The sequence below is a fragment of the Martes martes genome (assembly GCF_963455335.1).
Source record: "Martes martes genome assembly, chromosome: 7".
In the NCBI taxonomy this organism is placed as follows: Eukaryota; Metazoa; Chordata; class Mammalia; order Carnivora; family Mustelidae; genus Martes; species Martes martes.
Genome location: NC_137894.1, coordinates 53,398,691 through 53,412,917, shown reverse-complemented (window position 1 = coordinate 53,412,917; position 14,227 = coordinate 53,398,691). Strand labels below are relative to the sequence as shown.

General features: G+C 47.4%; 1 protein-coding gene across 2 annotated transcripts in view; it reads left to right on the top strand.

Moving 5' to 3' along the window:
* Nucleotides 1–14,227, top strand: part of RYR3 (ryanodine receptor 3) — a gene marked incomplete at its 5' end in the record, with an annotated part of 503,048 nt that overhangs the window by 313,298 nt on the left and 175,523 nt on the right. For both annotated transcript variants that reach the window (XM_080809903.1, XM_080809904.1), the window contains 5 exons: nucleotides 4,706–4,914; nucleotides 6,542–6,717; nucleotides 7,829–7,865; nucleotides 9,326–9,489; nucleotides 12,218–12,383. In XM_080809903.1, coding sequence (XP_080666029.1) covers nucleotides 4,706–4,914; nucleotides 6,542–6,717; nucleotides 7,829–7,865; nucleotides 9,326–9,489; nucleotides 12,218–12,383 — 752 coding nt within the window. The remainder of the gene's footprint in view (nucleotides 1–4,705; nucleotides 4,915–6,541; nucleotides 6,718–7,828; nucleotides 7,866–9,325; nucleotides 9,490–12,217; nucleotides 12,384–14,227) is intronic.

The window sequence follows — 14,227 nt, the reverse complement described above, 5'->3', positions numbered from 1 at the left end:
TCCTAATCATTGTTCCCTACTCATACTTCCAGCCTGGACCATCACAGTTCTCTGTGTTGTCATCTCATAGCTTCTGGAAGCTCAGAAGCTTCGCTGATGAAACCTTTGCTATTAGTCTTAGTTTTTATTCCACTTAAAGGAAAGGGAGATACAATTCTGAACACCCTGTTAGACCTCAGAACATGACGTGGGAGCACGGCTTTCTCCCGTGTGGCTTCTCTGCCAAGCACTCCCCCGGGAGACAAACTGCTCTGGCGTAGCTTTGGTGTCTGCAGGGACGGCCTCCCCCCCCCCCCGCTTCTTCTGGGGGCTCAGCAGGATTTCACAGATTCCCCCGGCCCTGCTGGCAGCACTCCCACAGGTGGCAGAGGAAACATACCTGCAGGAGCTGTCACTGCCACCTGCCAGCAAACCACACAGGTGCCGGGGGTCCCCCGCCAGTCTCAAAAGCGGCTGGAGCAGGGACACACCACCCCTGGTTTCTAGCATTGGCTACAAGGCTCGTGACCACCTACATGCTGCCTCTGAAAGCCACCTTCCTGAGGCTTACTGAGAGAAGGAAATGCATGGGGACAGCGCATGCTACTGGAGTGAGACTCCCAGAAACACCCAGGGAAAGTCCCAGGCACTTCTCTAATCACTGGTCTCCAAGATCACGGTTGTTCCTTTACTGGTATGAGCTGCTCTCGTGTCTTTCCGCAGCTTGAAATGGATTAACAAAAGGTCCCTGGTTTAGATCTTCTAGGGAACCAGTTTTTGTTTCTTTTTCCCCCTGAGCTCCTGAGTTATAAAAAGATGGCCCCCCTGGCTCTCCCTCTTCCTAATCGCAGAACTAGTCAAGGGGCCTTGTGAGACAAGATTGAGCAGAACCTGGAGTCCTCTGTGGGATTTAAATGCCTGTGCTCTTGCTGTGCTCTCTTGGAACACGAACTCTCTTTGCATCTTAGTTCAAGACAATGCTGTTTGCGAATTTCCTCCAGAAACCTCTTCAGAAATGTCAGCATACTGGGCCTTCTCGGTGGTGCAGTCATTTGAGCGTCTGACTCTTGGTTTGGGTCGGGTTGTGATCTCAGGATCACAGGATCAAGCCCTGCATCAGGCTCCGCGCTCAGCATGAAGTCGGCTTGGGATTCTCTCCTTTACCCTTTGCCCCTCCTGCTCATTTTCTCTCTCTCTCTCTCTCTTTCTCTCTCAGGTAAATAAATGAATCTTTAAAAATAATGTTAGCTGGGGCGCCTGGGTGGCTCAGTGGGTTAAAGCCGCTGCCTTCGGCTCGGGTCATGATCCCAGAGTCCTGGGATCGAGCCCCGCATCAGGCTCTCTGCTCAGCAGGGAGCCTGCTTCCTCCTCTCTCTCTCTGCCTGCCTCTCTGCCTACTTGTGATCTGTCTGTCAAATAAATAAATAAAATCTTAAAAAAAAAATAAAAAAATAAAAAAATAAAAAATAAAAATAATGTTAGCTTATTGTACCTCATAGGCTGCATATAGGGAGGGGCATTTCTCTTCCCCTTTATTTTTCTGTCCTCTTACTTTTCCAGTTTCATTTGAAGCCAGGGTTAACTGAGTTGTGTGCAAAGTGTGAACCCTTGTTTATGAGAGTCATTGCTCACTCTAATGCCGTGTGACCTTACCAAATGGATATTTTTACCCAGATTTACTCCAGGAAGCCATGTGGCCACTTGAGAAGTCGCCCTTTTCATCTAAGGGGCCGACAGAGCTTTGTGTTTGTGGGCCTCCCACTGCTTTATCTGGAGGCAGACTGGTCAAGGACATAACACTTAGGGAAAGTGAAGAAAAACTCACAAAGCAAGTCGTTGTAGGTAAGAATTAGAAAGCAAGCATCCTGGCCTTAGTCCCCATTGCTTGCTCTGGCCTGTTTCTCTGACAGCCTTCTTCACATGCTGGCTCTGCATGTTTACCAGGGGACAGACCTTGAGCAAATTCAGCTTGCTAAGCCTCAGTTTCCTGTTCTGTAACATGGGCATAACAATGAGCCAGATCTGTAGAGCACTAAGCCCAGTGCCCGACACCTAGAACGTACTTGATAAATGTTAGCGGATGTGGTTTATCATTATTGTCCCCCCCACCCCGCCCTTATCTATCGGTTAGAAAGTTACATGAAATTTTAATGCCTCAAAGAAAGGACTTATAGAGAGGGAAAGATCATGAGCTGCAGTCTCTCAACCAGCTGGAGGGAGCTGCTGATTCAATGTATGTGGGTATCAAGTGGTCTTCCCTGGGAGAAAGTGCAGGTACCTTAGGAGGATTTATCTTTGCTCTTGGTCCTTTCTTGGTTTTCTCTTTCCTGAAATAGGCTTTGGATCTAGCTTCTTTTCAGCTGTTTTACTGAGCTGTCCCATCTGTGCCCACTCGGTCCCAGGCAGTGTCCTGTAGTATTTCCCCCATGGCTGTCCCATCTGTGACTGGTGCATCTGTGCCTTCTCTCAGGCTCTGCTCCACTCTCCCCTGCAGCAAGGGCTGCTGTCCTGTAGGGAAAGTACTTGACTCTGATGAGTGCAGTCCTCTGCCCGGGACGTGACTGCTATTCAAAGCTGGGGCATTCATCCCCTGGAACATTCACCCCTTCTCTTGCACACTGACTGGCAGGGGGTCTGTGAGTCAGAGGACATGGGATCTTGTCCTATTTTGTTACTTGCCCTTCTCATGACCTTGGTCAGGTCCATTAGCTCCTCAAGTCTTCAGTTCTGTCCTAAGTGAAGTGCTGTTCGCTTTGGTGGTAGCTTAGGAATGAAGAGGAGCCCAAGTCCCTTAGAAAAAAGACATCCCCACACACATTACCTGTTTTTTTTTTTTGTCCACGTGTGTCTTACACCGCCCGGTGGTCTGTGACTAGGAAGTGATTGATGTGACCTGAGTTCTTCACAAGTCGAGCTTTTGTGTCCCCTGCTCATGCATTCCACCACCCAAGTCAATGAGAAGAAGACAGGAGAAGACCAGTATTCCTAAGATGTCCTTTCTCTGCTCACATCAGGGTGACCTGACCCTGCTTTGTGATCTTGGCTCCAAGTTACAGCTACTATGGTAGCAGTTTTCTGGGTTGTGTTAACCCGTTTAGCAGAGGCCAAAATGCGGTTCTGGGAGTAGCGATGACCTTCCAGCAGAACATTCATTCCTCACTATTCTGTTTTTGTCCCTTTTTGTAGAAGTTCCTTGGGATCAGGATAATTTTCTTCCTTGACGTCTTTTCCTAGTGCATATCCCTCTGTCCCAATGGGAACCCAAGAAATATTGCTAAGAGGCAATGCTCATTCCACACTGGAATCTGATTTCCAAGGTCCCTTACTTACAAAAAATCGACGTCTGCAGAAAGGAGATGGTTTCCTCTATCATGGTCCCTGGCACAAAACTGCCAGACGCATAGTGCCACTCTGGAGGTTGCATGATGGGGTGCTTATCTGAGCTGTCCATCTACCTGCCCTAGGGCCAGGCCACCCCCTACTCTCAGCCCTCAGCACCCCTGAGTGGAGGCTGTCTGCATGATCATCACCCTCATTGTGCTAGCATTGCATTAAAGCTCTACTACTTGAAATGACACCAAATGGTCTCAGATAGTGTCCTACATGAGTGGACAGTTTCCGAAAGCAACCAACTTAGCTTGTGAGCAATTTGCTTTTAACTTCTGTGATTCATCTACATTGAAACTTTGTGCCTCAGGCCATGGCATGTCAGCTCTGCCTCTAGGAAGAGTGGATTTTGTCCCTGGTTTCTACCGACAAAAGCTCTTACTGTTGAATGTAAATTCTCCTGAAGTTGGCCCTTACATTTCCGCTTAAATAAACACTCCTGTCTTAGGAGTGACACCAGTTTAGTTTGTGTGGGCTCCAGCCCCTGCTTTAGCCACTGGCCTCCGAGGCCCCCTCCCCTTCCAAGTACTCTCCCAATGCTGCTTCCCACACCGCCCCCCCGTAATTAGTGCTTTCCCAGCTCTGTCGACTTGTCGGTCCACAATTATGATTTATAAATATCCCACAGACAAGAACGGCAAGCAGTTTGAAGTTCTGCTCTGGAATATTCTGCATGGCAGATTGTTAATATGATGAGAATCGGGAGTAAGCTTGGAAAGAGACCGTTTAAGTGTAGGAGGGTAGGAGGAACTGCCCACGGCTCCTGCTGGGGAGTCTCGCCTCCTGCTTGGGTGGGGCCCACAACAGCAGGCTAGGGGCCTGGCAGTTTGTAAACAGTATTTTGTAAACCAGCAGAGTGCACATTCAGATTCAGCCTCAAGACGGGAAGAACCTTAGATCAACCATTTCACAGGGGAAGATGCCGAGACATTGGGCTGTTTGTACCAAGTCCTCTTTTAGGCTCCTTGTGTTGTTTTGTTCTTGGCAGTGTTTTAAAATTTCCCAGGGCCTAATGTCAATTTTAACGAAACATACATAAAGAACTTTACTTATCCTCTTACTTTTCCAGCTGATACGTATTTATACCCTAAGAATAATCTCGGTTAGATGATTGCTTCTCCCCCAAATCATGTTGAACCAAAGTCAGCTCTCTTCCCCAGACACCAATGGCAGCCTTAGATTCCGTGTGACCTCCTGCAGCATCTATGTGCCAGACAAAGGACTGTGTCCCCACTTTCCTCCTGGACCCAGAGCTGTGAAGAAAACCAGGGTCTGACTTGCTCACAGCTTCCTGGAATGGTCCTGGGGGCTGAAGCAGGCTCTCTTCACCCTTGTGCAGGCTTTGTGCCCGTCTGCTCTCTGGGACTGTCTCAGATCGGCCGCATGAATCTCGGGATGGATGCCAGTACCTTCAAGTTTTATACCATGTGTGGCCTCCAAGAGGGCTTTGAGCCTTTTGCTGTCAACATGAACCGTGACGTTGCGATGTGGTTCAGCAAGCGCCTCCCGACGTTTGTCAACGTGCCAAAGGATCATCCCCATATAGAGGTAATGTTACACATCGTGGATGGCCCTGGCAGGGCAGGTGGGCCAAGGTGCTAAGCTCCTGCTAATTCTCCTGTCAACAGGCAGCTGTATACCAGAGTCCGTGCCAGGGCTGTCTCCCAGCTGCCGCCTCGCTTGCCCTCCGAGCTGTCGTTGTGGGCATGTTTACTGTGGCAGCTCAGGGGCACCTTGCAGATGGCACCCACCGGGCTGAGACATCCTTGCAGATCAGTCCCGGGGCTTTTGGGCCACTGTATTTCCTCCAGATGTTTCTGTTCTGCTGTGGCCATACGAGTACAGTGTCCAAAGACCTTACGTGTTGTTTTCCTGAAAAATTTCGGTACTAGTACTCAAGATGATATGTCCCAGACCTAATTCTGTGCTCATTACACAACGTCTTTTAGGTCCTATATATTTCTGCGGGACCACTTCCAACGTTTTAAGCTGACATGTAGCAGTTGATTATGATACCCTCATCTTGTAGGAGGGAGCTAGAGGAAACTGTAAGGAGAAATTGTAAGGAGCCTGATATGGGTGCTGGTTCTACATCTGCTTACCACTATTCTCTAGTACCCACCATGGTTTTATTCATGGAGGGCGGGGGGGTGGTGCTAATGGAAAGTCAGGCAGATCCGCTCACTTAAAGCATGAGACCCAGTGGCTTGCTTCCACATGACCATAAGTTCCCTTAACTCACCTTCCAGTGCAAACCCAACAAGCACCAACTCTTAGTCCTCTCCTTTTTCCCACATTCTTAAGTAGTAGAGACTTCTATGTATGATTCTTACCTGGTCAGCACTTGAGAAAGCTGGCTCATAAACTTTTGAGGTCAGGAACCCCTTTGACAAATTGATGGAATCTGGAGACCCTGTTAGAAAAATATAAACACCACAAAAAAATAGGTAAGGACACTCAGAGACCCCAGGATAGGAACTGTTCTCTAGAATGTAGGGAGATACTTAGACCATAAGAAAATTCGTGTAAGTCTTACTTCACTTCCCCGCCCCTCTCCCCCGCCATACACACAGACATTTTAAAAAACCCAGCTTTGCTCTTTCCTCCTCCAGCCCCAGCCCTTGCAGTGCTATGCCCTGGCACTGGGAATTTCCTCAATATTTAGAGATCCCTCAACCCTCAGGCTGTGACTGGGGTGGGGCTGGGAAATGTGCCAGGTGGGAGATGACCTCTCCGAGGGTACCGTGATGTCTTTCCTAGAGCTTTGGGCTTTCTGTGGTCTTTTTCCTTAGTCTTTTGCCCACTGACAATGGAAGTCTTTGGAAACACCTTCTCCTTTAGCCACTCGCCCCCTGACCTGAAAGGTCATTGTCGGCAGATGACAGATGGTGTCATCCAAATACCACCCTCCCTGTTACACCTGTTCTCCACCCTTGATCTTGCAGAAAACCCAGTGGGCAGGTTCTGAAATCTCTAATTTCTTCAGCCAGAGGCAGATCTGTTATTTTCTGTGGAGCAGGATCCAAGTAATAGTGAGAGGAACGGTTTGGCTATCTTTGGTGACAACTTTTAGAGTTCACAGAAAGCCATGACACGTGGAATAGCAATGAGGGACGAAGGGTCAAGGTCAAGGCAGGCGCCCAGTGTATCAGGTAGGGACCCATGATGTTTCCAGGTCGTGAGGATCGATGGCACCATGGACAGTCCTCCATGCCTCAAGGTGACCCACAAGACGTTTGGCACACAGAATAGCAATGCCAGCATGATCTACTGCCGCCTGAGCATGCCCGTCGAGTGCCACTCCTCCTTCAGCCACAGCCCCTGCCTGGACAGTGAAGCTTTCCAGAAAAGGTGAGGGCAAGCCCCGCCCCCATCCCCGCACCACTCTCACAGGTGCTCCTCCTGTGTTCTGTGAAGTTGCCTTTCCCTCTCTGTTTCTTGCTTTGCCTGAGCACAAGTGGGTCAGGTTCTCTCTGCTTTCGGTCAGGTAAAGAAACGGGAGTGTGTGTGTGTGCATGTGTGTGTACTTCAGGCACAGGGTGGGTGTTGGTGCAATTCATAGTTAGCAGACAGGTCAAGCCAAACAGGGTCATGTCTAGTGGAAAACTTTCTGCTCTTCTTGAGCCCTCCGGGTCCTCAGGCTCCTTGCAGCCTACAAATCCTATGTTTCTGGAGGAAAAGGAATATAAGTGCATAAGAGGGTACAATTGTCGTTGCTTTTGTGGGAAATCAAAGCCTCTAGAGGCAAATACTGCCTTCTTTGTGTAACTGTGGCCAGTGTCCAACCCAGACTTCTTTCTTTCCTGATAAGGAATATGTTCCTTGCTGTCTTTCTTTAATGTCTATTTCTTTTTTTTTTTAAGATTTTATTTATTTATTTGACAGAGAGAGACAGTGAGAGAGGGAACACAAGCAGGGGGAGTGGGAGAGGGAGAAGCAGACTTCCCGCTGAGCAGGGATCCCGATGCAGGGCTTCATCCCAGGACTCTAGGATCATGACCTGAGCCAAAGGCAGATGCTTAATGACCACGCCACCCAGGCCCCTTTTCCTTTAATGTCTATTTCTAATCGCTGATCTATGTCTGCCCCTCTGGAGCTGTCTTATCCAGGTTTCCTCTAGACTTTCCCTTTCTACATGGTTTTAAGCAAGTGCAGCTGCTTGAAAGAATAGGACGGAGTATTCAGAGGTATCCCTGCCCACATGATTTCAATCTTCCCTCCCTCCCCCTAGCTCTGACTTACCAGCTGGGCTGAGAGACAGGAGTGGGAAGTCAGAACTTTGGCTTGTGGTAACAGATTACAAATGCCCAAGACCAGTTGGGATCGCTCATGTATAGGAAATCATTTTCTAAACTTGCCTACGTCATTAAAGGTAGATCAACTGCCTGTCAGAGTTGTGGAATTCTCTATACAGCTGAATAACTAAAACATGGGTTATCTTCCCCCCCAACCCCTGCCCCAGGAAACAGATGCAAGAGATACTCTCTCATACGACAACGGTAAGTAAATGTACTCAATTACGGTTTTAATTATTTGATTCTTTGTTGTGCCTGGTAATATGCCCCTTACAGCAAAGATCTGTCTAGAGAACCTGTTTAATTGCCAATTACTGTGTCTTTTAATATCCATCTTGATGCTTCCAGAACACATCTCCGACATTTCTCAAATGGGGAAAAGGAAGACAGTCATTCAGTACAAAGCAGAAGTTCCACCTGGCGCTCCTAATTGGGCACCATTGTGTACTTGTGCCCATTGGGCAACAGGGACCAGCTCTGCCTTTCTGATTGAAATGAACAGGGAGTGGGGGGGAGGCTCTTTCATCGAGTCCTTTTGTTTGTTCTTTTATGTAAACTTCTATGAATCAACTCTCCCATCTCTCTGAGCAATGCCAGGAATAATGTTGAAAGCAATCAAGTGAGAAGCAGGCACAGGGAAGAGTCCAGATGATGGAAGCTGATTTTTGTCCCTTTTCTCTAGCTAGACAATAGTCAGAAAGCAACACTTGGTAATTTCTTTCTTTCTCTCGTTCTTCTTTAATACCGCCCCCAAAAAAGGCTTTGGAAGAAATGCATGTCACCCCTTCTATAAAGTTATCCTGTAATCCCAAGGTGGTGGGTTAACCATGATCAGGAATAACATTGCTGCTACGAGATGGACAATATGATCCCCTCTGAAACACAGGACAAATGACCTGCCCAAGGTCACACAATTAATAGCTGCCAGGGGCAAGATTCAAGCCCCAGTTTGTCTGGCTGACTCTTATCTCCTAATCAGCAAAATACAACAGACTATACATAAAAGTAATTTCATTGAGAATAGATGTGCTCAATTTCATAAAGAAAACGGTGAAGTGGTCCCTTAGGTCAAGTGCTTTAGCTATTAGCATGGCATAGTGGGACACTGCATAGGTCATAACAACGCCCGCCAAGAACTCCTGTAGTTCTCAACACAGCCTGTCCCCAAGCCTGGCTGGGGCCACACAGAGCACCTTTGGCCACAATGTGGGCTTTTTCTTTTGCAGCGTCTTTTTCATGACTTTCAAAACAACAACACCACAAACACTTTGTACTTCCTTATAGAAGTGGAAAGTGTAGCAGGAGTCCCCCTGTCCTGTCTCTGAGGACAAGGGCCGTCTGTGCCCAGGAGAGGGTGAGGGTTCTGTCCCAACCATTCTGTACGGCAACTCCCCTGATTTCATCGGTAGCCTCTCTGGGCGCAAACGGTGATAGATTAAGTGCTCAATTGTCTCAGTGTTAATGCACCATAGAAAAGGGAAGAATAAGGAAGCCGGATTCTCTAGTCAGCCCATCCTAAGTCTGGGGTGCAGCACCGTTCAGCTCTAGAGCTGTGTGTACTTCTTGAGAAAAGAGAGCCAAGTGGGCTTCTGTACTGTTTCTGTCAATTTTGTGCCCCCCCCGAAGCTGGGGGCCATTCACTTCCTTCTGTGGTCTCTCCCCAGCAGTGCTACTATGCAATCCGCATCTTTGCTGGACAGGACCCCTCCTGCGTCTGGGTCGGATGGGTGACACCAGACTATCACTTATACAGTGAAAAGGTCGACCTGAATAAAAACTGCACAGTGACTGTCACTCTAGGGGATGAAAGAGGCCGGGTCCATGAAAGGTAAGGGGTCTCCCAGTGGGCGGGGTCAGCCACCAGGCTCCTCACTTCCCCCCCACCCCTCAGCTGTCTTTTTTCTCCTTCCGCCCAATATCCCAAAAGAAGGAAACATCCCCATGTCTATGAAAAAGTAAAAGTGAGGCACAGGTTTAAAAATCCTTCACCAAACAGGGAGTACTGTGGCAGAAGTGTTATTAGTGAAAATCTAGGCTAATTTCATCATGTGTGTAAAACATGACCCAGGGGTGGGAGAGGCTAATGGACAATTGGGACACTGTGCTCCCTCTCAGACACATCTCTCGGAGTTCTGGGTAAGCCCCAGTTTTGACAACATCAAAATGAGACAGAGAAATATCCCTGGGTGCCTGAAAGAAGTTAATTCAGAAGAAATGAAAAGATGAACCATATCCCATAGCCACTCATCGACTCCAAACTCCTCATCCTAAGGATATAAGGTGTCTGAAGGCATAAAGAAACATAAAAGAGAGACAGCAGACTCATGAATAATAACCACTGATAGAAATTAGGGATCTTGTGGGAAAGCATAATTTAGGTATACCCATGGCTTCCCACTGGTCCACTGAGTTGGGAAGAGGGGGAGGGGATTGCCACCAGAGAAAGAATCTCTGGCCGGCCGTGCCCTGAAGAGGCCCGGGAGACCAGGCTTTGTGTCCATCCAAGTGAGACTTAAGAGAGTGTTTCCCAAACAGACATGTTTTCTAGTGTAATAAGTTGTCTCCCAAGCTGGTCTTTATCCCTACAAATTCAGGAACGTTTTGCAGCCGATGTCCTTTCAATGTTCCTGGCTCATCAAAGACTGGTGGCCAGAGAGGTCCCCAAGCATCGCTGTGTCATGCGGGACCACTGTGGGCAGGTGGTGAAGAGCAGACTCTAGAAGCAAACTGCCTGGGTTTTAAACTGGGTTCCAGAACTTACAAAAGGTGGGACTTTGGACCACTTAACCTTCCTGGGCCTCAGTTTACTCATCTATAAAATGAGAATGCTAGATCCAGTCTCCTACAGTGATGTTAGGATTAAATGAGATAATGCATAGAAAAATGCCTGAAATAGTGCCTTGACCCAGGCACGGAATAAGCATTACTCTTACTACCACTCCTGAAAGTCTTATTGCAAGACCCAGAATAGATGCTATAAACAACATCCGTGTCTTGTTGGGTTAGAAAGGAAGCAGGCAAAAGCAGTCAAAGAGTTTGCTCTTTAACCAGAAGAACCAAAGGTAGCTGTGTCTATCCCAGCTGGGTTTATTGCTCAAGTTTGCTGGCTCTGCCACACCAGACAGATTACTTGACTTATCGGAGCATTTATTGGATCACGTTTATTTTGAAAACCGACAGGTTAGCATCTAGAACAAGACCCAGGAGGTAGGAGGTAATCAGTAATTCTTAGTTCTTTGTCTCACATAGTAAGAAATAAATACAGGATCAATTTTCAGATGTTTGGAGGCATTTCAAATTTGGATCTTTAAAACATGACCAAAGCATGGCACTTTCCATTCCCACAGCTTCGATTTTAGGAATTGAATTCGACAGTAGGCATCCATGGACTTAGTACTCTCATCACTGAAAGGCAGGAATAGTGTGGCTACAGTTTCACCTTTATGGCAATCTAGCAGTGGCTGTCACTCTTTGGAAGGGGCATTTTGCACCAGCCCGGCCTGAGGGGCATTCACACTGAGAAACTAGCCCAACTGGTACCGCAAAGGAGAGAGTGGGAAAGGAGGTGAACATAGGCTTTCAAAGCACATTTCTGGTCTCGGGGCAGGGAGGGGGCAGGTTTTATACATTGAGAGCTGGAAAGAACCTTGGAGAATTCTAATCAAACCTTTAACTTTCTGAGGTCAAATCTGATTGACTTTAGGATGTTGAAGCTGCATTAAAGCCTTAGGAGGGAACCAGATTGGCTCTCTCTTGCCCACAGTCATGGTGGCAAGCTCTGAGAATCACCTCTGTCCCCATGCCACTTCTCCAAAGTCCACCCGGGATTTGCAGTCTTTCAGTTGAGGAATCAGGCTTTGGAGCCTCCGTGGCTTTTTGGCTATTGCTCTTGGCTTTTAAATATGAATACCTATAATGGAGTTTATGCTGTGGGGAGAGGGAGACAGCCAGCTGAGAAATGCACCCTAGCTTTTACTAGTTACTAGTTACTAGTTACTGAAGAGTGCAGGGAGCAGAAATCCCAGGGCAGGGCCAGGTTGTGTGAGTCAAGGAGGTAGTTGGGCCTTAGAGACCACTTGTGACCTACTTTGCAAGTGTGCCTAAGCCTGCCATCCTCAGGATGGGGGCCTGAGTTTTCAAGGATATTACAGCCTTTTTCCCTGACGCAGATTTTTCTTCCTGCCTTTTATGCCGAATCCCTGTATAAAACAGCCTATGGTGGCTGCCCTCTCTGTACCTCCATCTCCTGTCTCTGAGGTGGGAATACAACCATGCCCATGATCTCTTTCCAAAAGGGGAACTGACACGGAGCCAGGAGACAGGTACCTGAACAGTATGTTCTTTGGATGAAAGTATCTTGCTAGATTGCCACATCCCTGAATTGAGTGGTCATGCCCGAGAAAATTGGGTTGAAGCTGGATGAATTTATTTAAGAAAAAAATTGTTGGGGGCTGACTGGAAAACTTCATTGGAAGGTTTCCAGGGCATTTCCTTGGGCCTTGACCGTATACCGTCCCAGTCCAGATTCTGTGCCTCTTCCTCTCTTTGGCTTCTAGTGTGAAACGTAGCAACTGCTACATGGTCTGGGGTGGGGATATTGTGGCCACTTCCCAAAGATCAAGTCGAAGCAACGTGGACCTGGAGATCGGCTGCCTCGTGGATCTGGCAATGGGCATGTTGTCTTTTTCCGCCAATGGGAGAGAACTCGGCACCTGCTACCAGGTAAGGGTGATTCTCGGTTCAAGCCAGCAGTGTCCCCAGCCTGTGTGTTTACGGCTGTGCTCCTCATTTTCCAGGTTCAGCATTCCCACCACAGCCTGGGGGGTTGATGAGCCCACGTGGTTCGTAAGCCATCTCGGAAAAGAAACAAGAACAAAAATGACTTCATTTTTACAAAGAGAAAATGGGGGAAAGTGTCATTATTTATTGGTTGATCAGATAAGAAGGCTTCTCTTTTTGTGATGGTCTCTGAAAAGTGATTGATTTATTCTGTGAACGTATCTTAGGCAGCTTTCATGTTACCTGTACCATACAGGATACAAGATCTAAAATGTGAGCAGAGATACTCCTTGCTTTAAGAAACTTCTGTGCTCAAAATAGAGACTCATAAAAAATGACTAATGTGCCAGGGTGTATTTCTTTGGCAAAAAGGTGATTCTCATTCCTTATGAATTCCTTACAGGATCTTTTAAAAATGCATTTATATAAATGATGTGTTTCTCTATTTCATTTACTGTGAGCTCTGATAGAACTACTTGGGAAAACCGTCAATTGCACACATGTACGTTCACCCATCATTAACCACAAGAAGGTTTACTCTTTGAGACAGGATTTTCAGGCTTGATGGCCAGGTAAACTTGGGAAATGCCACATATTATATCCTTTTTCTGATGCTAGCAATGAACATTAGCACAGGAGCACTTTAAAAAATACTTTAGAAAGAAACCAAGCATTTCTCATAATACTTAACCAAGAATAGTATTTTTTTAACTTTAACAATAGTAGTTTTCTGTAAGTCTTGAGTTCTACAAAGCACATCTGGAAAAGGCTAAATTAAAGAATTGAATTTCTATGTTAAACTTTCTTGACACTCCCAGGGTAGAATGGAGATACATGGAGAGTGTCATCCGAGTTCAGAGAGGAAAGAGCTCAGCTCCATCGAAAGTGGTCAGGGAAATGTTCATTACAGAGAGGGCTTGATTTTGAAGCAAAAAAAGAATTCTTCCATGAGAGCAAGAGGAAGTATACTAAGGTTGAAAGAATGGTGCAGGAGGTATCTTCATGGAAATAAAGAAGCATAGGGTATATTTGAGGAACAATGGCCAGCCTAGTAAGGGGCCTCTCTGGTTAGTGGTGAGAAATTCATCTGGAAAGATAAGGAGGTATTGATGGGAATTGAGGAGCGCTTGGAGGTTTCCAACCAGAACAGTAACTCGTAGCGTTTAAGGCAGCTTAGCTAACTCCAGCAGATAAAAAGCATCCCACTACTGTGTAAATGGATAAAACCCCAGGTTCTACAATTAGCCCCATGTCCAGCCTCCAGCCAAAAAGCCTCTTGGCAGCCCTTTGCCTGGCCTGTGGTTGGAGAGATGGCATCTAGAGGGGAGAAGTAAAGTAGCCGCCCCAAATTTGAATTGTTTGGTGACCAAGAACAGATGGACCAAACCCTTCCTGGGGCCTGGGGACAGCATGCCGGCATGGAGGCAGATGCCCCTCTCCAGCCCCTCCCCATCCCCCCAGGAAAGAGTGGCACCATCCACACCCCTCAGCAGGCTGGTCCAGCGGCGGGGGCCCAACTGGCCGCACCCAGCAGACCTTTGCGGAAACCAGGCTTCAAGGCCGAAAGTAAACTGTTGGTCTTTCGTACTTTCTCATGATTCCGCCCCCGAGCCCCTGAGAATATGCTTATATACATTACTGCCGTCCTTCAGAATCCATTAGCTTTTTCCCATTAACTTCTGAAATGAGTTTGACTGAAGGGTCCTCCCCGAGCTGCAGAGAGCTCTGAAGCATCTAATAACTCGGAGGGCCAGCCAGGCTTCGGAGGGCCCTGAATGAAGAAAGAA